The sequence below is a fragment of the Ictalurus punctatus genome, chromosome 15 (genome assembly GCF_001660625.3).
Source record: "Ictalurus punctatus breed USDA103 chromosome 15, Coco_2.0, whole genome shotgun sequence".
NCBI lineage: Eukaryota > Metazoa > Chordata > Actinopteri > Siluriformes > Ictaluridae > Ictalurus > Ictalurus punctatus.
Genome location: NC_030430.2, coordinates 19164652 through 19186729, shown reverse-complemented (window position 1 = coordinate 19186729; position 22078 = coordinate 19164652). Strand labels below are relative to the sequence as shown.

The window sequence follows — 22078 nt, the reverse complement described above, 5'->3', positions numbered from 1 at the left end:
ATTATAAGAGAAAACCATTGAATCCAATAGGGGTCATTTTGACCCACTGTATGCATTCCTGTTTTTTTTTTTGTTTTTTTTGTTAAGGTTAATTATTCGTTTTATTTAATGTGGGTACATTTTCTGAAGCTGTTAGTTATGTTTATACGCACATATCTGTTCAGTCTATTTCCTTAGAACTCGTTCGGAATCATAGTTATAGGTTTTGCAAGATAAAAATGTAGTAATTAGCTTTTTTTTCCCGTTTCCGGAACCAATGACAGGCCCATCACAAACACGAGGGGAAGAGTATTGAGGCGGACCGGAAGTGTGCGGAGTCACATTGAAGCGGTGCATTCAGTTCTCCGCTTAAGTAAGTCCTTAATTGAAAAATAAGCAAAGTTATTAATTTCTTGCAGGGTTATATTGGTGCATGGAATAAATCACATAAGTCTATGTTTGACACCTGAGCCTTGTTATTATTTCTAAGAACCTAAGCTAGCTGGCTAACAGCTAAGACAGCTGCCTGGAAACAAGCGAGGAACTCATGCTATAACAGAGAACAAAACTGCTTTCAGTTGATTATATTGAACCTGCTAGGCTGTGTAGCAACAATAGTATATTTATGAGTCTCATAAGCTTTAATTACTTGTTATATGTGTTGTCTTGCAGTATGATTTATTCATATATTTTTATTCATATTTAAGGGAGAACTCACATGATACACATGAGAGTGCACCAGCAATAGGACCTAGTCATGTTTGTCTCAAGGTTAATCCCACGACTGAATGTGTTCTTCAGATTGTCTGGTAAGTGTGGTGAATGTATTTTTCTTGATTTACTCCTTATTTAAAACTTACTTGAATGCCTGTGTAACTTTATTTCCCTGACAGGTTCATATCAGTACCAGTGCAAGTATGTACACAATGCAGTGCAACACTGCTGTTCTGCCAACTTTATTACAAATCATACACAAAGATACTCCACATCAGCCACTGACAACAAGCAGCCCCCGAAACTATGGACAGTGCTCGAGCCGGAGTTAGAGGAGTTCCTCATTCCCCGTAAACTCTCCCTTACGCCTTTAGAGAGCTGGCTTTCTCTGCGGTATTCGCTACCTCCGCTTCTCGAGGCTCCGGTCCCTTTGGAGGAAGGCGAGCTGATAGAGGAGGCTGTGGTGTTGCCTCCCTCAGCTGTGCCTGTACTGGAGGATGGCGAGAGCTCCACACCGCTGAGCTGTAAAAACGTGCTGGAGATCCGGCGAAGGAAGATGAACAGACACAAATACAAGAAGCTGCTGAAACGAACCAAGTTCCTGAGGAGGCGGATCAAGGAGCGCAGACAGAAAAGAAAGCAGGTCAGTCCTTTTAATGAAATATGCTGTATGTAGATGATGTGTTGACAAAATGAATTTTTGATTTTGACAGAATTTATTTATATTGTGGGGTATTCTTCCATAGACTTTTTTTTTTATAAACATTGCCTAGGCAATAAATAAAATATGATGTTGAGTTTTGTTTTGTTGTGGGGTTTTTTTTTTGGGGTGGGGGGCTTTTTTGGTTATTACATATGTTGTTCCTTGATGTGCAAAAATGTTGTTTACGCAGATTTAAGGAACTCATCATTTACACTTGGGGTGGATTGGTTTGTTCCCTCACTCAGCTGATGCTCTCTGCCAATATTAGTGGAGGGCACTGTATCTTACTTTTATCTTCACGGGAAGATTTTGATTTCCATGAACTGTCATTAAGATTAAAACAAAAGAGGCTTGAAGTATTTCACATTTATGTGTAATGAATCCCAAATGTATTTAAATTCCATTTTTGAAGTAAATTATGGAACAAAATGAACTTTTCCACAATATTCACCTCTAGTTTTGTAACTTTAATTATCCCAATATCAACAATCATCATATTGCCAAGCTATAGTTACGACTTTGTCATAGGTTCACTGTGCTAAAATCTATACAATTCACTGAAGCCTACTCCTTTATATTCATCTTCAGAACTGAAACTAGTACCTGTGCATAAGCCATAATGAATGCTTTATTAACCCACCATATAACCTGAACAGATAGATTACTGTAATCTTTTTCTATTTCGTTTTGACATCTGAGTATTTTGATTAACATTTGAGGCTTTCTCGTATGCTATGTACAAAATACTGGTTAAATTTTCACACTTGTGCCATGGTGTTATTCCCCATACCTGTTATTGTACTGCAGTCTGTTCAGTACTACTTCTCTAAACTAGAACCATCACACTCTGCATGTAGATTGCTGCAGTGCATTATTGAGGCACTAGAGGGTGCACAAAAGCATCAATTAAATAGAAGTAATTGAGGCTAAAGGGGTCAGATGTATTTGTACTCAAAATCCTTTAGGTTTTTTTGGCACTGTTGAATTCTCATCCGATTGGTCAAAAAGGGTTGAAGGGTTGAAAGGGTTTTTGTATTATAAAATTCAAGATAGATAGAAAAAGGGAGATGCTGCTGACAGAACTCTGTCACCATCACAAATCTTTAATTTCCAGAGCTGTAGCTACCTCTGTAAGCAAAATCGACGTTCTCTCACAGGAGATTGAGCTCTGTTGCACTCCCGTCTTTGTGTGTGTGTGCGCGTTCACTGTTGGCATTCGGGAGTATCCTTCATGTTTACATCTTCATATAGTGTCTCCTAAAGCGCAGGCTTCACCACACTGATAGTATCAAGACCGTTCATGCCTAAAGTTTGATGACATATAACATTTGTAATGATGTACACCATTCAGCCATAACATTAAATGCCACCATACCACCTGCCTAATAATGTGTAGGTCTGCCTTGTGCCACCAAAACAGGCATGGACTCCATAAGACCTCTGAAGGTTTGCTGTGGTATGTAGATGGGGATTCCATGGCTCAGACTTGTTTGTCCACATCCCACAGATGCTCGATCAGAGTGAGATCTGGGGAATTTGGAGACCAAGTCAATACCTGAAACTCTTTATTGTAATGTTCCTCAAACCATTCCTGAACATTTTGCAGTGTGGCAGGTCGCATTATCCTGCTGAAAGACACCACTGCCTTTAGGGAGTATCATGGCCATGAAGAGGTGTATTTGAACTGTAACAATGTTTAGGTAGGTGGTACTTGTCAAAGTAAAATACACATGAATGCCAGAACCCAAGATTCCCAGCAGAACATTGCCCAGAGCATCACACTGTCATCACATGTGGGCTTGTCTTCTTCCCATAGTGCATCCTGGTGCCATCTCTTCCCCAGGTAAGTGACGCACACACACGCGGCCATCCACATGATGTCAAAGAAAATGTGATTCATCAGACCAGACCACCTTCTTCGATTGCTCCAGGGTCCAGTTCTGATGCTCACATGCCCATTGTAGGCATTTTTGGCGATGGACAGGGGTCAGCATGGGCTTCTCATCCCAATACACAGCAAGCTGTGATGCACTGTGTGTTCTGACACCTTTCTATCATAGCCAGCATCAACTTTTTCAGCAGTTTGTCCTACAGTAGCTCTTTTGTGGGATTGGACCACACGGGCTAGCCTGTACTCCCCACGTGCATCAGTGAGCCTTGGGCACCCATGACCCTGGCACTGGTTCACCGGTTGTCCTTCCTTGGACAGCTTTTGTTAGGTACTAACCACTGCATACTGGGAACAGCCCACAAGAGCTGCCATTTTGGCCACTTTGATTCTCTGACCCAGTTGTCTAGCCAGCACAATTTGGCCCTTGTCAAAGTCACTCTGATGCTTCTGTGCTTTTTTCCTGCTTCCAACACATCAACTTCACATGCTACCTAATATATCCCACCCTTGACAGGTGCCACTGTAATGATGATAATGTTCACATCACCTGTCAGTGGTTTTAATGTTACGGCTGATCTGTGTGTGCTCTGACTTTGAAGAAATATTTAAAGTTTTCCATTGTGAATCATTATTTTAAACTCAATAATTCTGTTTTGTTCATTGTTAACAAACAAAGACGCATACAATAGGTTTAACATTTCTTAAAACATATGATTGAATGGGGAAATATTTTGAGAAAAGGAAATTTGTTTAATCAAATGAAGCACTGTATTTCATAAAATTTTTAATTGTAGAGTGCTTTATCATGCCAAATGCCATAAATCATCAGGACCTTCTGACAGTTTGCTGTTTGTCATGTTCAGTCTAGATTTGAGAAGGATCTTGAGCGAATCTGGAGGCGAGCGGGACTGAAAAAAGCCCCTGAGGGATGGGCCACACCTAAAATCTACGTCAGACATCAAGTAAAGCGCCGCTGATTGTCTGCTGAATGAAACTCTGTGTAAAATAATATATTTGTTTAGGATTGGTGTTGCTTTTTAGATCATTAACTTGCCATTGCTACATCTCGGTGGAAACCTGTGACTATCCTTCTCATATATAATACTGTAACAGAAATAAACAACTTTTACCACCTCAAGTATGTGCTATATTGCTTCATAATTGTTTTTGTATTTTCCTTCATGTTGTTTTTCATCTCAAACAACCACTAGAGAGAACCAGAGCACCATTTTTAATCCTACAGGTTTACAGTTTGTTTGTAATGTTTACCATGAACTATTTTTTAAAATACGTTTATAATATGTTGTAATCTTATTGTATTAACCTACTTGAATTGTATTATATTGTACATTCTCAAGAGGCAGTGTTAAATTTGGACACTTGAGGACAAACAGCTTGAGGTCAACTGACTGAAAAAATCACAAAAATGGCGGTAGGGAAAGTTTAGCGTTTCATAGGCAGAAGCTGGGTTTCAAATGGCGCCTTATTGGCGACATGGTGCACTAGGTAGGCAGTAGAAACCGTTATTTTACACCCTATGTAGTGCACTGATGGAGACAGTGAGGCGGCGTTTGGAACGGGGGAGGAGTCTGAAAAAGGAGGCGGGGCTTTGGTGGTCCAGACACTGACACGACAGGGTTTTTGTTGTCGCCTGTAGAAAAACTTCTCAGGTGATGCTCAGTGTCTAAAAGTGTAACCTCCATCACCTGTTGTACATAATGAAGGATTCCGCGCGAGTTTTATGTGAAATGTTGGGGATATTTTTCAGTAAGTTTCTATTTTTAACTTCTCTACAACTTTTCACAAACAAACACAGAATCCCTTCTGCATGAACTTTGTGTTTTTTTTTTTCCCCTCTTTTGTTGTCCATCTGCTCTCCACGCTCCTGCAAACGTTTTCCTTTCTGGATATTAACAGGACAGGCTATTTGTTTTATGATTTATATGAACATGAATTACATTTTAGTTTAGTTTTTAGCAGATTTAGCATCAGTATTATTTCTATTAACCTATGTCCAATTTACATGAAAGATGTTCATTGTCTTCAGTACATTTAAATAATGACTAATATGTTTCACTATTGTGTTTTCATAGAGTTCATAGACAGTGCATAGTGTCCACTTATGGACAGTCAGTTTAAGGCTCTTTTATATTTTAGGAAAATATAAGATCTCCTCCAAATCACTTGAGAGCATTACTGTAAATTAATGTAAACTTCTGTAGCTCTCTAGACTATTTGTTGTTCTCAGTCTTTACTAAATTTCTACATTAAAAAAACAACTTTTTTTTTTTAAACGTTTTAAATCTTTTTTTTTTTAGGAAGAATTATTATTATTATTATTATTATTATTATTATTATTATTTTACCTCATTGCAACATGCAACAGTCCTTAACTGTGTACATTTTGTATGCTCAGAGATATGTTTGAAAATTTTGTCTTCAAAGCTTAGACCTCAATGCAAAAAATTTTGGACATTGGAAGATTCTTATAATTATTATTATTATCATTTGCATGCTTACTGTTTGAGCCTCTTTTTTTTTTTTACTCATGGACAATCCATTTACTTTTAAATATCTGATATTTGGACAGAATCAAAGTTCATATATCATTCAATTTTAAGTAAAAACAAAAAAACGATAAAAAAAAAGATGTGTATAAATAAAGGGTCAAATATTTTTGTCTTCTAAATAAATTATTTGTCTAATCATCTATCCTCTTCACCCTGGAGCTATTAGTGTGGTGCTGGTGTGTTTATGTATGATGAACAGTACTAGTTACAGCCCAGGCCTGTGATTAAATCTGTGCCTGCTGAGCGGATGTAGAGCCTCTACTTCTTATATTTATCAGCATGAATGTACAGTCTGCAGTATGTCAGGCCTCTCTTGTGGAGCGGACTGGATGTTTTAGTTTTGTCAGTCGTAAGGAAAAGTACAGCGTCAGCATGTTTGGTGCTGAGAGTTTTATTGTAAGGAGCAGAAGCAGAGCCTGAATCAGCCTGGGCCGCCTTCTACGAAGGGATGTTGACTTTGTGCAAAGACACTCTGTGAAATGTTAGAGGAACAAATAACAGTTTGTCTCCATGCATACACACACACACACACAAACACAAACAGATACATTACCGGTCACTGACTTCAACCTCAGACAGTCCTTCTGTTTTTGCTTTTTTATCTAAGAAAGAAAGCTTATTTTCAGAGACTTAAATTAAGTAATGCAAATATCATACACTCTCAGAAGAAACTGCCACTCTCTTTGTTGCTGAGGTGCAATCCTCAGGCGTACAATTTTTGTCTCTTTTACCTAGTGTGTGTGTGTGTGTGTGTGTGTTTTTGTGTAATGTATGTGCACTTTTAAAACATTACTTTCCAAATTAAATTATGATCTCTTTATTTATCTTTGAACATATTTATAGGTACACTATATCCATGTCTCTGGGTGAAACATATATACATGTTAAATTACAATATGTATATATGCATACATGAATGACCGTGTGTGTCAGGGTAGTATGCCTAATTATGAGCATAAAATGTTGTCAGCAGGTACAAGAAGAATAAAATGCTAGCTACTCAGCTAACACGTTTGTCTTTTTAACCGGTTTCATGCTTTACAACTGAGTAGATCTGGTGAGAATTGTTTTTTCCTTCCTCTGATATTTCCATTGACTAAACTGAACATTTGTCTGTTTTTGAGCGGAAATGTAGTTGTGTTTAAAACTTTCAAAACTGTTTAAAAGTATAAACAATACTTCCACATAAAAAGGTATTTAAAATTTGGTGGAACACACTATTTGGAATTTTTTAAAAATATAATTTATATTCAGTTTCCTTTTCTAACTATCCACATTCTTGTAAGTAAGTTCTCGCAAAATTCATTAAGAATGTGGTTACTGCTTCCTGATTCCTCCCCAGTAGATGATGATATGATATTTAAAGGAATGTAACATTTCCAAATCAAGATAAGATAAGAGAATACTTTATTAATCCCCAGACAGAGAAATTTTGGATTAGACAAACTGATTATGGATGGAAGATTTATAAATGAATAGTTGAATTATGTGATGCCGCTAAAGCTACATTGTGTATAGATACATCCTCATTGAATATTCCTTCCTTTTCTGTGTTACTGTATGTAGTGGGACTCATCATATGATGCATTGCCGATATTCTTGCTTTTTAAAGTAAACTAAATAGGAAAGAACATGTTACATAAAAAAGCCTGTGAAGATGGTTGACTAAGCACATTGTCATAATCACTGCTTGTTTAATGCTGTTCAGCAGTAGTTTAGCAGTAGTTTGGGAAAGTACCGTGTTAAGTTTTCTGACTCATCACAGTTAATTCTACGCTTCTATGTGGCAATTTTCAGACACATTGTTAAGTCATTATTCGCCAAGCATTGCTTCCTTGCAAGGTATGGTTTCAGGGTGGCACATTCACAAAGAAAATTATAGGGTGTACTGGTGTGTATTACCTTCATTGGCCACACTGTGCTTTCCAGCCGAGTCCAAGCCTCAGGCTCAGTGGTGACAAAGATTCCTGCTTTTATGGGAAGTGCAGGAAGTGTGCTTTCATTCTTCCAGGCAGCGTGGCACTGACTGTAGCTTGGATTTCTGTCTCTCTGTTTCTGTCCTTTTGTGCAGTTGTGTCTTTAGGGTTGATTAATGTGTATCTGTAGGAGTGTAGATACTAATACCTTTGTACCCAATTAATATTTTTGTCTCCATTTGCTGCCTCTGAGATGAGTTGGCTTATTTGGTACAGAGCATTGTGCAAAAGCCTTTTGAAACAATGGTCAAAAAATTCTTAAGGCTAGACATTACATATGAATGTGATCATTAAAAAATGGATGTCTCAAACAGTTTTTGTATTTTATTGTATGGGAAAATTTTCAATAAATTACGTTTATTTATAAATGAGGCTTCATATAATTAGGTATGCATACATTTTTATACCAAAATTCTAGTCTTTGGATGATGTTAGAAACAACATTTCTATTTCACGGTGAAGATCCTCTCAAGAGAATAGTTTGAGGGAAAATGTCTCAAGAAAACACCATGGGCTATGAAAAATATATTTTTATTTTGGTAATTTTTCAGAAACTTAAACCCAAACAATGTTGAAAAAAATTGGCAATTTCTCTAACATATCATTTGAAATAGGGACATGAATGAACAAGTCAAATTTCATGAATGCAGATCATCTAGAAACTTATGAATATAGAAAAAGAAAGATTTTGGGAGGAATGGTTTTTATAGATTTAATGTGGTTTCATACATTTCCAATCTAGTTATGTGGCATTACACACTTTAATCGGAACACTTGTACACCTGCTTATTTATGCAGATATCCAAGTAGCCAATCAAGTTCCAGCAGCACAATGCATTAAGTCATGCAGATGCTGGTCAAGAGCTTCAGTTAATGTTCACATCAAACATCACAATGGGGGGAAAAGTGTGATCTCTGTGAACTTAGCCATGGCATGATTGCTGAATGGTGCGAAAAAAACCAAAAAAACATCCTGTAACCAGAAGGTCTGCAGGCTGAAACCCCTTGTTGATGAGAGAGATCAGAGGGGAAACTGGTTTCAATTGCCAGGAAGTTTATAGTAACCTGAATAAACACTCTTTAACCGTGGTGAGCAGAAAAGCATCTCAGCATGCACAAAACATCGAATCTTGAGGTGGATGTGCTACAACAGCAGAAGACCACATCAGGTTCCACTCCTGTCAGCCAAGAACAGGAATCTGAGACTATCATGGGCACAGACTCACACAAACTGGACAGCTGAAGACTGGAAAAAGACCAGGTGTTTTCCCCCCTAATCTTCAACTGTCTTGTTTGGGTAATTCTGTGCCCATGATCCCAGACAGTGGAACAGTAGTGATTGCTTAATGTATTATTTGATTTAACAACGTATAAAAATTCTGCAAAAGTCATAAACATCACACAGACCTAAAACCTAAGATCTTTGCATGACATTTGTATAAAAATATCCACGAGTTTTAAAGTGAAATATATTCTTAAAACATTGTTAAAAACAATATTTGACTCCATTTGGTGTTCCAATGTTTGGTTGTTTTCACAGTGAATCAATTGAACATGGAAAGTTTGTTGTTCTCCCAGCGTTTTCTCCAAGGTTTAAAATAGACATGAAATAAAGAATAATATCTCGCAGCTGTTGTATCTGTTTTATAGCTTGTCATGATTCCTAAACCACCTGGTCTTATAAAGTCTGAGATTACATGGGTTTGGTCTTCATCTCTCAGTACATTCCTCAGTCTGATTGGTGTGCTCATCTAGATTATGCCAATAACACACATGTTTCTAATCATAATAATGAACAAATCCTTTAGTTCCAATAATTCACCACTTAAGAACAATCTCGTGCAGTCATGTGACTCTTTTTTATTTGATTTGATTGACTAGAAGTCCTGCCTCAGCAGTTGTCCGCTTCACTTTTAGTGATTGTTGACGGTATTGAGGATCTGTTCATAAACTGAAGATGATTATCTCCTCTGTGGTTCACAGTGTGTGCGCCGTTCAGCAAACAGCAGATGCAATAGTGCTTATACTATGTGGTTGGAATAAAGTGCACAGTCCAGCTGCAAGTACACACTCGTAAAAGCACAAAAGGCCCTGAGAGTTGAAGAACAGTCGTAATACAGAATGGCGCTGTTATGTTCATATCTGTTCTTCGTATTTGATTTAAATGTGATGTTCTTTATATAACAGATACCATCAAATTCCTTTGAAAATAAATCTAATAATTGGATTTTGTTTGCATTTCAGTGGCTGCTGGTTTTCTCCCACCACATGGTAAGAAATTAACCAGCCTAAATCATCAGTATATACATATACACTCACTGCCCACTTTAATAGGAACACATGTACACCTTTTATGCAGATATATCCAATTAGCCAGTCAAGTGGCTGCAGCACAATGTGTAACATTATGCAGATACAGGTCAAGAGCTTCAGTTAATGTTCAGATCAAACATCAGAATGAAGAAAAAGTGTGATCTCTTTGACTTTGATCATGGCATGGTTGTTGGTGCCAGATGGGCTGGTTTGAGTATTTCAGAAACTGCTGATCTCCTGGGATTCACACACACAACAGTCTTTAGAGTTTACACAGAATGGTGTGAAAAGCAAAAATATTGTGTGAGTGACAGTTCTGTGAGTGGAAATGCCTTGTTGATTAGAGAGGTAAGAGGAAAATGGCCACATTGGTTTGAGTTGCCAGGAAGGATATAGTAACTCCTACAATTACTCTTTACATCCGGGCTGGGCAAAAAAAGCATCTCAGCAAGCACAAAGCATCAAACCTTGAGGTGGATGGGCTACAACACCAGAAAACCACATCAGGTTCCACTCCTGTTAGGAAAAACACAGGAATTTGAGGCTATCAAGGGCACAGCACCCAAACCTGATGTGGTCTTCTGCTGTTGTAGCACATCCACCTCAAGGTTTAATGTTTTGTGCATGCGGAGATGCTTTTCTGCTCAGCACGGTTGTAAAGAGTGATTATTCAAGTTACTACAGACTTCCTATCGGCTCAGACCAGTCCGATCATTCTCCTCTGGTCTCCCTCATCAACGAGGTGTTTCAGACTGCAGACCCTCTGCTCACAGGATGTTTTTTTTTTTTTTTTTTGCACCATTCTGTGTAAACTCTAAAGTCTGCTGTGTGTGAAAATCTCAGGAGATTAGCAGTTTCTAAAATACTCAAACCAGCCCATCTGGTGCCAACAACCACACCATGGTTAAAGTCACAGAGATCACACTTTCCCCCATTCTGATGTTTGATGTGAACTATAACTGAAGCTCTTGAGCTGTATCTGCATGATTTTATGCACTGCAATGCTGCCACATGATTGGCTGATTGGATGACTGTATAAATGCACAGGTGTTCCTATTAAAGTGGATGGTGAGTGTAGTAGCTTCAAAACAAAATGAATCCAAACAGATTAAAGAATTTACATTTGTTGTGTTGTAGTGTGGGCCCAAGTCAGCACGCAGAGCATTGTGGTGGAGGCAAAGAACATCACAGTTTCTGCGGGGTCAAGGGTCGTTCTGCCATGTCATAACCAGAAAATTGTGTGGAGGCAGGACCATCTTCGGGATCGGCAACGTGTGGTGCACTGGGACCTGAACCGCAACCGCCCTGATTACACAGTTGAGCGTGTTCTAGACATGTTCTCAGGAGGGCCGGAGCGTGTCTATAACGCCTACAACAAGGGCCGGGTCACTGTCTCCAAAGAAGCATTTGATGATGGCAACTTCTCTCTCACCATCCATAGTATGATCCTCCTGATTCTGCAAAGTGGTTGACGTTATATTTTTGTCCTCACTAAAGTTGTTGCGATTTTGTTCGATTGTGTGCAGATGTTGATATGAACGATAAAGGCATCTATACTTGCAACCTGCATCACCATTACTGCAAGATCGACCAATCCATTCAAATCCAGTTAAACGTCACCAAGTCACGTACGTTCTATTCTATTTAGTGTATTATTTACGTTGTACTTTTATATTCTTTGTTGTCTGTTAAGTAGTGAAGTCCAGCTTATTACTGTGTTATAAATCTATAAGCCATCACAAAATTACATGAAAGCCTGGGCAAATTTAGAACCAAATGTTTTGTAAGTTTAATGTGAATTCCAGCAAGCTCATTAATAGAGCAGTGTGAAACATTGTGTATTTACACTAACTGCTGTTATGCAGCACTCAGTAGTCAAGTAACTAGACCCAAATCGACAGGAACACAAACTTGCTATGTACTCATCTTTCTGCTGTTCTGTTTCCATCACAGTTTATTACCTCATCATTTTATCACTATGGCAGTTTATAAACCTGCGATATTTTTTTTTAGCATTTTTTCTTCTGAATTTCTGGTATTTGCATTCATATTTATCATGGTCAAGTTCAACATTCTTTTGAACACTGGTGGCTAGGAACATATAAAAAACCTCACTCGTATTATTTGCTGAATAAATATATTATATGTTGCAATAACTCCTCGTCTTAAACTTCTGTCCTGCAGCACGTAAGGAGAGGCGTGTATGGAATGGGGAGAAGTCTGTCTTTGTGGTGTTGGAGGGCAGCAGCGTGGTCTTGCCTTGTATAAACCGACGCCCTCTTTGGAGGGGAGGGCTCCAAGAAGACCAGCAGCAGGTTGTGCACTGGGACTTTCAGGGTCCGGGGGTGAGGCATCACCAGGCAGACCGGCTTCTCGATCTGTACGCCTCTGGAGAGAAGCGGGAGTACAGGCCATTGTACCTCAGCAAGATGCTCATCGCAGATGATGCCTTCAGCATGGGGGATTTCTCCCTCACAATTAATGACATTCAGCCATCTGATAAAGGTCTATACTCCTGCCATCTGCACCATCACTACTGCGGCCTGCACGAGAGACGCATCTTCCGGGTGATCGTGGAGCCTCCTCTGCCGCCTGTAGCTGCCCCTACTGAGGCTCAGACCACTCAACTTGCTCATACTGAAACCACACAAAAGCCAGAAGACAAGGATAATGACCCGGGTGATTTAACATTTATTGTTGCAGTCAGTACCTTTTTATATGTTAAGTCTTTTTGGTCTTACCAAAATAATACAGAAAAAGTCAGAATGAATGCATTTAAACAACAATATGACACAAAGTAGCAATGTTTTGCAATAAAATTATGATATAATATTTAATTTTAATTAATATAAGTGCAATTTAGAGCTTTATGGATTGGGAGGCCACACTTCCTTCATTACACCTGACAGACTCCATAGCCACGCCTCATTTTTGGGACTGACGGGTACAGAGACCATGCCTAATTTTTGCTTCCGATAGTCATAGATGGCACACCATATTTTTTGAGGATGATAGGTAGAGAGTCCATACACAGATACACTATATGGTCAAAAGTTTGTCGGCATCTGACCATTACCCTTCCTCAAACTGTTGCCAGCAAGTTTGAAGCACACAGTTGTCTTTAATGTCTTTGTACGCGTTGCAATTTCCCTTCACTGGAACTAAGAGGCCCAAACCTGTTCCAACATGACAATGCCCCTGTGCACAAATTGAGGTCCATAAAAACATGGTTTGCCAAGGTTGGAGTGAAAGAACTCACCTTTGGGATGAATTGGAATGCCAACTGTGCCCCAAGCCTCCTCACCTGCCATCAGTTCCTGACCTCGCTCTTGTGGCTCAGTGAGAAAATCCACACAACCACACTCCAAAATCTAGTGCATAACCTTCCCAGAAGAGTAGAGATAGATTGTAATAGAAAGTGTGTACTAAATCTGGAATGGGTTGTTCATAAAGCATATATGGGTGTAATTGGTCAGGTGTCTTATAGTGTTAACTCGGAGAAACTAGAGTAAGAAACACACAGTGACAACATTTTGAAATAATAGTACACTGTTAATGAAAATGTGAGCATGTAGCATTGCTACCCAATTTCCCTGTGGAATACACTGTTTGGAATTTGTGTAGCTGCATAGTAATTATCGAGATTGTGCATGCTCCGTGTCTCATTACAGAGCTTCAAAGTGCTTGTGGCCATTTCCGCAACTAATGAATTCCTGTGTTTTATTTCTCAGTCCTGTCTGGCTTTAGTGATTGACGGACTGTGACATGTGAACTGGAATGCCTTTTTACCGACATGAAAAGATTTTTTGGCATTTTTATTATTTCATGTCCGAAAATTATTTCCTCCTTTAAAAACAAAATCTACTACTATTAAGTCATTCATTTTCTAAAATAAGACAAAGGCTGTGGAAGACTGTTTTTGTTTGTTTTGTTTTTGGCTTTGGCTTTATATTGAATATTGAATATGAAAAGCTCATGTAAGATAAAGGTTTGCCGAAGACAAATGTTTCATCGCTTAAGGAATGTCTGAACTCGCTCTGCAGCGCGGAGCAATAAACTTTTACTTTCAGAGTAAGTAATGCGAATTTAGCCTTGTGGTCTATGACAGTATCACACAGTCTTGCTGTGGCGAATCTGTAACTTGGTGTGGAAATTTAAGTTTTCTACATCTGTACAACATCTGGCTAGCAGTGCCATCAAAGTAGGCTGGTTGTTTCGGTGAGATTCACATCTCGTCTCGTCTGAGACGCATTTTTCCCTGCATTCCTGTCTAAGTAAAGAAAGGTGAACATCTTCTGGAGGTTTTGGTGCTCCTTAGTCTTAGTCTGCTGGGGTTTTTTTGGGTTGCATACCTTCAAATATGAATAAGCTCCTTCTAAATATTAAAAAGCCCCTAAAATTCAGATAACACACATGGTTATGGTAATAATGTGATTCATGAGTAAAGAATAACACATAATGATAGTAATGAATGCTTCCAAAAGCTGACTTAATCGTTACTCACCATTAAACTCACTCTTAGTATTTACGGAGACTTGCTGACTTGGCACTACGCACTTTTAAGAGCACAGCGTTCGCAGAGGCGGGAACAAGTAATTGTCTTGCAAAACAAGTCAGCCTCAAGTCTTAACACTCAAATCCTAATAAAGACAGATAAGTTGTAAGTGAGGACTTAAAATCATAAATAAGTTAGAATGCGTTTCACACCAGCAAAGTAATAGTATTATATTACATTTATATAAACATATACTATACTGTATGTTTATATAAATGGAATATTATATATCTATAGTTTATAGTTGTAGTTATATATAGTTTATAGTTGTATATTTTATGTTTTCAAATGTCTTTGAGACAAGTTATCTCTTTTTTGCTCTATCTTGATGCTAATCAGACAAAAAACGCATCATGCCATTTTACTGCATAACCAGAAAGTGCAAACTCCTGTACCCTGAATACTCTCCCATAGTGGAAATTTTATAAATCGCTGACACTGGAGACTCTAATAACTCCTTGCAGAGAACTTATAGTCGCTTTACAGAGTACATTTTTCTTTGGTAAAAACAACATGTTTTCTTAATTGTTCCTATAGAACAATTGAGCTGTTCCTATAGAAAAGATTATGCATTACAATGAGCCCCTTAATATTGACCTATCATTAATGTCATGCTGTTCTAGAAAATGAATCCATACTTTCTTATTCACTAATTCGACAGCGCTGTGTTATAAAAGTTTTTAAACACATTACTTGTTTGTTATTGAAGCTATTAATCCGTATGTCTTGCCTGCACATACTTTATTTCTCTGCTTTCCAACTGGGTGGTGTTTTTGAGTCATATGACCAAGTCCAAGCCAAAGGATTGAAGTCAAATTTCAGTTGCAAGTTCAGTTGTCTTTTTTTTTTTTTAATTCGTTGAGTCAAGTCTGATCAAATCCTGACTCAAATTCGGTCAAAATCAGGTCACGTGACTCAAGCCCTCATTTTTGTGGATGGATTTGTGTGCTTCAAATTCTTTTTATATATAAATAAAAAAGTTTATTTGCATGAAATAATACAAATGAATGGCAAAGTGATCAATGACATAAAATCTGACTTTTCAATTATTGTGAATGGCAAGAAGTAAATGGAGAACAGACCTACAGACTGGCTGACCACAAACAACACTTCCCTCCTCCTTCTCCTCTTTCCTCCTGTCTCCCCCGCTTTGCTGGGCCGTATGTTTTCTTCTTCATTGCAGCTGCATGAGATCATGTCTGGAACTCATTTTGCCTCAGAGTCATTTTGACATGAAATCCAGCTCCTCCCTGCTTTTTGCTTGCTGGCATGCGCAAGAAGGGGAAAAACAAACCACTTGCACGCTGTAGCTGTTAAAGAGACAGGATAATTCAACTTTGATCTGTAGAATGCAACTGAACCACAACAGTCTTTTATGATCTTCTATATCTAAGTGTTTCTAGAGCTCATTTGACAATGATCGTAATTATATTGACTGTACTACATGACTTATTCCTCTCTGGTGCAGATATAAACAACGTGGAAGTCTCACATGTGTTTAATGTCATCCTGCCTGAGAGCCAGACTCACCTTTTTCACCAGACTGGTTATATCCTGGCTTTCTTCCTGCTGCTACTGCTCATGCTCATAGGAATCATCATGACCACAAGACACTGCAAAAAGAAAGGTAGTGTCATGATTTATACTTTGGTTGGCTAAGTATTGTTCATTTGTAAGCCCACATAAAAGTGGGCCATATCTTCAAGGCTTATTCTAAACAGCAACTACTACCGCTACTGTTTTTTCAGGGCTGGAGTATGACATTCGGAGGGCTGACCGGTGAGGAGCTAAAAGCTGAATCATTTTGCTCGATAATTACTGGATTATATTTGGGATTTCTTTCTGTAAGGAATAAAAGATCATGGGGTGTGCTGTTACAGAAAAAAAAATCAACAACGTTTTGGTGTGATGTGACCCACCATAAACAAAGTTGCTTATTTTCCAATAACAGAAGAAGAAGCCTTTATTTGTCACGTACATTACAGCACAGTGAAATTCTTTTCTTCACATATCCCAGCTTGTTAGTAAGTTGGGGTCAGAGCGCAGGGTCAGCCATGTTACAGCACCTCTGGAGCAGAGAGGGTTAAAGGCCTTGCTCAAGGGCCCAACAGTGGCAGCTTGGCAGTGCTGGGGCTTGAACCCCCAACCTTCTGATCAGTAACCCAGAACCTTAACCGTTGAACCACATATATTTTTCTATATGTTTATAGTGGAACGTCCACAAAACAAGATAATCCCTGTTCTCACTTGTGTTATAGCAGCCATAAACCTCTTCTCTTCCCTCCAGTATCAGAAAACTTCACCTTTGACTGTTACAAAGCTCTGACACTGGAGACTACTTCCAGAAATGCTAAATAAACATCTCACAGAAAATTTACCACCAACCACCGTATCAATAATTACATACATTTTAAATCTCATACAAGTCCATAGGTAAGCTTATACTGTAGAAACGATAATGTATTAGAACAAGGCAAGCTGCCACTATTATCAGAGCTGTGTTAAATTATTATTATTATTTTTTTAGAAAATTAATCAACACATTCTCACCAAGCAGAATCCGGAACTGTTGACAGTGCTGTGATATAAATGTATTGTAAATATAAGTGTATTGCAGATATTATTTATCACAGTACTGTACATAATGTACATTGTGCATGTACTGCATAATAAAGAGCATTTTTTGTTTATATCATGTACCATGCAAATTTCTTAACGTACATGTGTTTTGAACAGGAGTCACAGGATGGAAATTGAAATGCAAGCTACTGAACTAAGACCCTTCAATCAGGAAGTCCGGCTTGGTAAAAACATCTCAACATTTAAAAAAGAAATGACTACACATTTTATTTATTTTTAGACGTAGGCTACTTGTGCCAGGGTGAAATTAGAAAGGCTGCATTTGACTTGCCTCGGAAGTGGGGAGTCAGAGCTCGGAAATTTTCGACCTGCATGCAGTCGAGCTACAAAGTGGGGAAAAAACATGGTTGCATCCATGTTTGACTTTTGTTAGCAGCAAGCTAGCCAGCTACCTGTGATGACCTCAAAACAGCTATCTGTATAGTCACTGTTATAGATTTAACAACCTAATATGTCTGTATGTTCATTGATCTAAAGCAAATACTTCTGTATACAGTATAACTTATTTAAAGTTAATAAGTTCTATTTTGTTTACTGCTGATGTTGTGCGATGTTGTATGATTTGATGTCTGAATGTTGTGGAGACCATCCAGAACTCCCAAGTAAGAATTTCCAATCCAGCTGGCCGTTTTCTTTGGTTTTTACTGGTTCGAGGTCAGGAATAATAAGTTATGACCTCTAGCCAAATGCAGAATATTTATACCTTTGGGTATTGACTTATTTAAATAGGTCCTAAATTTGAACAGGTTCAAATATGTTTTTTCACATATAATTCTCCATACCAATGTTTGCAGTGTATAAATAACAAATTTCCCCTATTTTTTATGCGTATTTTTCAAAGTATCTGTATTGATATTGGGATTCTACAGTAGTATTCTTATTACATGGAATTTGATTGAAAGGAAAACGGCACTTATTACTGCACTTGGCTACTAACACAGTACAATACTGTAGTTTGCCTAATGTTACCTAACTTTGTAGTGACACTAGCTACTGGCATACCAAATATAATAACAAGCCCAGTGTTATCTACCCTGCTAGCGACCATGGCTAGTATTATATTCACAATGACATACCTTCATGTTAGCTAACTTTCTAGTGCTTGGTTTAATTACATAACATAATAGACTAACCCTAGACAAAGACAAATATTAATTTGCTTGTTATCCAAGTTTTTGTTTTGCTTGAGATATAATGTCTAGCTAAGCTAACAACTTGGGCAAAGTTATTAAATAACATTTTTAGTAAGTATAGTGCAAATAGTTCTTTTATATGTTGGTCTGTAAATAGGGGTTCTTTCTACTGCTCTTTTTTCAGACTACAAGAACAACATAATGAAAGAGAGGGTGGAGATGAACAACTATTTTGCCCCAAAAGAGATCGATCTCAACAGAGGTGACTATACAGTCCTGCCCGAAAGTATTGGAACAACAAGGCCAATTCTATTGTTTTCGCTATACACTGAAGACATTTGGGTTTGAGCGCAAAAGATGAATATGAGACGATAGATCAGAAGGCTTTTCTCCCATAGACAGCTCTCTGGTCTTCATGTTTATTTATACTTTTTAACAACAAATGCAATCTTCACAGGTGAAACGTAGGGCTCACACCAAGAGTAGACATTCAGAGATAATGAATTCTTATTTTTTAAACGAATTCATTCTTTTAATAATCACTTTAACAGGGCACAACTGGGCAGCAAGAAACATCTACCTGTCGCATGTTCCAATATTTTTGAACACTTGAAAAAAAAATTGGGTTCAAACAAAAGGTGCCATGTTCTATGTTGTTTAACACATCTAGATGTAAATATGAGGATATGAAAGCTGAAATTCTGCGCTATCGTATCATGTTAATCTTTTGATCTCAAACCCAAACGTCTAAAATGTATAGCGTAAACAATAGAATTGGCCTTGCAGTTGCAGTGCTTTCAGAGTGGACTGTAATTTAAGGTCAGTTGTTGATAAATAACAGTGCAATTTCTTTCTCTCACATTCAGTTTCTCTTTCTTTACTAGAAATGGAGAAATTTTCAAAGAAGTAACTGATGGCAGGCTGCTGGCTGGTCCAGGGCATGTGCTACAGGATTCAGGAAGACTGCATGAGTACACAATGGAGCTTTACTGTACAGTTAACAGGAGACTCTCCAACTCTAAAAACCCACATGCTTGTAGTATGTCTGTTTCTAATGTAATGATTTGCAGTGATCTGTGCGAAAACATTTTCCTTGAAGTAAATGTCATTTGTGTAGTGTCATTTAAAGGTCAGTAGTCAACATTTTATATTATAAATATAGTGTGCTGTAATTCTAATCTGTTATAACAAGCGAAAACTAATGCAGTGAAAACAGTAAGGTAAATCGATACTGATGGCAGTTTCACTAAACAGTTTTGCCCTGCTAAAATGAGCTCACCTGATGGAACTTTCCAGAAGAAACGCATTGGATGCTTTTACTGAAACCAAATTACATGATTAAGAAACACTCAGGAAGTTAACTATTTGTGGTACCAGGGCTATAAACCACAAGATTATGTACTTACGTAAGTGGTATGAACTTCTCTTGTCTCCTTCATATATGTACATAAATATTCTGTTTAACTGTTAGTGCTATTTTCCAAGCCTTTTGGTAGTTCGTCTTTATTTAGTTTGATTGTTTATGTGCACAGCAGTTTTGCTATCCTGCCACATGAGCTTGACACACAGAGAGAATTGTCATTCTATTTTATAATTATGCCTAGAAATGTGCATTATGCAGACTTGAGAAAGCTATACATATTTAGTTTGCATTTATTACATTTATTTTCTCTTAGTATGGCCCAGGTTTGCAATTACGATCTCATACGACGCTGATCTTGATGACTCAGTTTTGGGCTTTTGACAAACAACACACTGACTCATAAGGTCTTAGGTGACGTTACAGCTTTATTATGCGATGCTTTTAGGAAACAGCATTGAAACTGAAATGGCTACAAAGAGGCAGAGCAGATTCTACTGGTATGAAAATCTTTGTACGCAAAATATGGCATTCGACTTTAATAAACTACATTTTTGAAGGAATCCGCTTGAGTTAGTCTTTATGCCGTTAATGCTGGCAATGTCACTTCATTTTCATGCACCTACAGTGCCTTGCATAAGCATTCACCCCCTCTGAACATTTCCACATTTTATAGTAGTACCTGGAACTGAAATGGACTTAATTGGGATTGTATGTAATGTAATGAATCTACACAAAGTATCCATAATGTTGAAGTGGAGGAAAATATATATACTCAGCAAAAAAAAAAAAAAAAATTCAAGTGCTTTTATTTCCAGCCACATCTGTAGTCCTCATGCCTCCCTGCAGTAGGCCTATGGAATGTTCACACAGGTGAGCAGGAACCCTAGACATCTTTATTCTGGTGTTTTTCAGAGTCAGTAGAAAGGTCTCTTTAGTGCCCTATGTTATTGTAGCTGTGACCTTAATTGCCTACTGCCTGTGAACTGTTACAGGTGCATGTGCAATAATTTTTATGGTTCATTGAACAAGCATGAAAAACATTGTTTAAACCTTTTTTGATAAAGAGCTGTAAAGCTTATTTGGATTTTACTAAATTATCTTTAAAATACTGTCTCCTGAAAAAGGTACGTTTCTTTTTTTGCTGAGTACATACAGCCTGCAAAATTTATTTACAAATAAAAACATAAAAGTTGCTAGCGCATAAGTATTCACCCCCATTCACTCTGAATCCCCTAAATTAGTTCTCGTGCAACCAGTTGCCATTATAAGTCATATAATTAGTTGAATAGAGTTCACAGATTATTTAAAAAATGGAAAGAATATTGCACAAACCGTGACTCTGCCTAGACGGAGCCATCAACCAAAAGTCAGTGACCTGGTAAGGACATTAATCAGAGAAGCTAAATGAATTGTTATAAATTCACGACTTATACCCCCAAAGGACGGCATGCGTTCAGTGCTATGACACATTTCTATTTTGAAGTAGTGCTGTTCATGCATTTCCACTAGCAGTGTTTACATTTGTCAGTAAAGTGAGACCACAATTTGTCCTTCATGTTTCTCTGAATATTATACCTACATTTAAAGAAGTTGAGTTATATATAAAATATATATTTTCTTACCTTTGTAATTGTGCATGCATGAGGAAGCATACAGTTTGAAGCCTTTCTTAAGTTTGATATAAGAGACATTGCAAGTAGGCTTAAAAAAAAAGGTCATTGACATTTGTCTTCTGGAGTTCTTGCGGAGACCAACTGTAATATACTGCCATTGTGAGTGTAGAGAAAGAACCGGAAATGCAGGAACAGTATTAATAAGAATGCAGGAGTGTTTGTGCAATGAGCCCAGTAAGTCCATTTCAGTTTCAGGTTGTAACATGTTACCATGATTTTGTTTTTCAGGAGTATGGGCAATAATCAAAAAAAATAATATATATATATTTAACCTAGGTTCAGACTGGTCACAATAATATCCAAACAAAGAGAGTGAATTTTATTACACACATTATTATAATAACGTTAATACTTAAATATAAAAATAAAAGAAATCTTTACTGATGAAGTCTGTGAAATTTATTTGAATTAAATGGAACCCAAGATTTACTAGAATAATTTTTTTCTGTATTCACACAGCAGTGATATTAGACATTCTCTGATTAAGAGATTTTCTGCTGTGATGGCATTTTATGTCATTTCAGAACAGCAGTCTGGATGTGTGCAGAGTGTAATGTGTGTCAGTGCT

At 37.7% G+C, this 22078-nt stretch overlaps 2 protein-coding genes and 1 long non-coding RNA gene across 3 annotated transcripts; 2 read left to right on the top strand and 1 right to left on the bottom strand.

The window, feature by feature from the left end:
- The first annotated feature begins 202 nt into the window (after positions 1–202).
- On the top strand, positions 203–4425 carry aurkaip1 (aurora kinase A interacting protein 1). The gene is made up of 4 exons (XM_017487629.2): positions 203–352; positions 687–788; positions 873–1336; positions 4151–4425. The coding sequence occupies exons 2-4, from the start codon at positions 737–739 to the stop codon at positions 4262–4264; spliced, it is 630 nt and encodes a 209-aa protein (XP_017343118.1). The 5' UTR covers positions 203–352; positions 687–736; the 3' UTR covers positions 4265–4425.
- Positions 4426–4903: 478 nt separating this feature from the next.
- Positions 4904–20397, top strand: mxra8b (matrix-remodelling associated 8b). The gene is made up of 10 exons (XM_017487628.1): positions 4904–5054; positions 10078–10104; positions 11284–11586; positions 11673–11774; positions 12331–12825; positions 16170–16328; positions 16450–16480; positions 17438–17505; positions 18659–18736; positions 19359–20397. Exons 1-10 carry the CDS (start codon positions 5006–5008, stop codon positions 19382–19384), a joined length of 1338 nt encoding a protein of 445 aa, XP_017343117.1. The 5' UTR covers positions 4904–5005; the 3' UTR covers positions 19385–20397.
- Positions 11435–16010, bottom strand: LOC128635097 (uncharacterized). Its single transcript, XR_008397959.1, has 2 exons — positions 15784–16010; positions 11435–14786 (listed from the first exon to the last, which is right to left on the bottom strand). It is a non-coding gene; the product is annotated as an uncharacterized LOC128635097 (long non-coding RNA).
- Positions 20398–22078: the final 1681 nt, after the last annotated feature.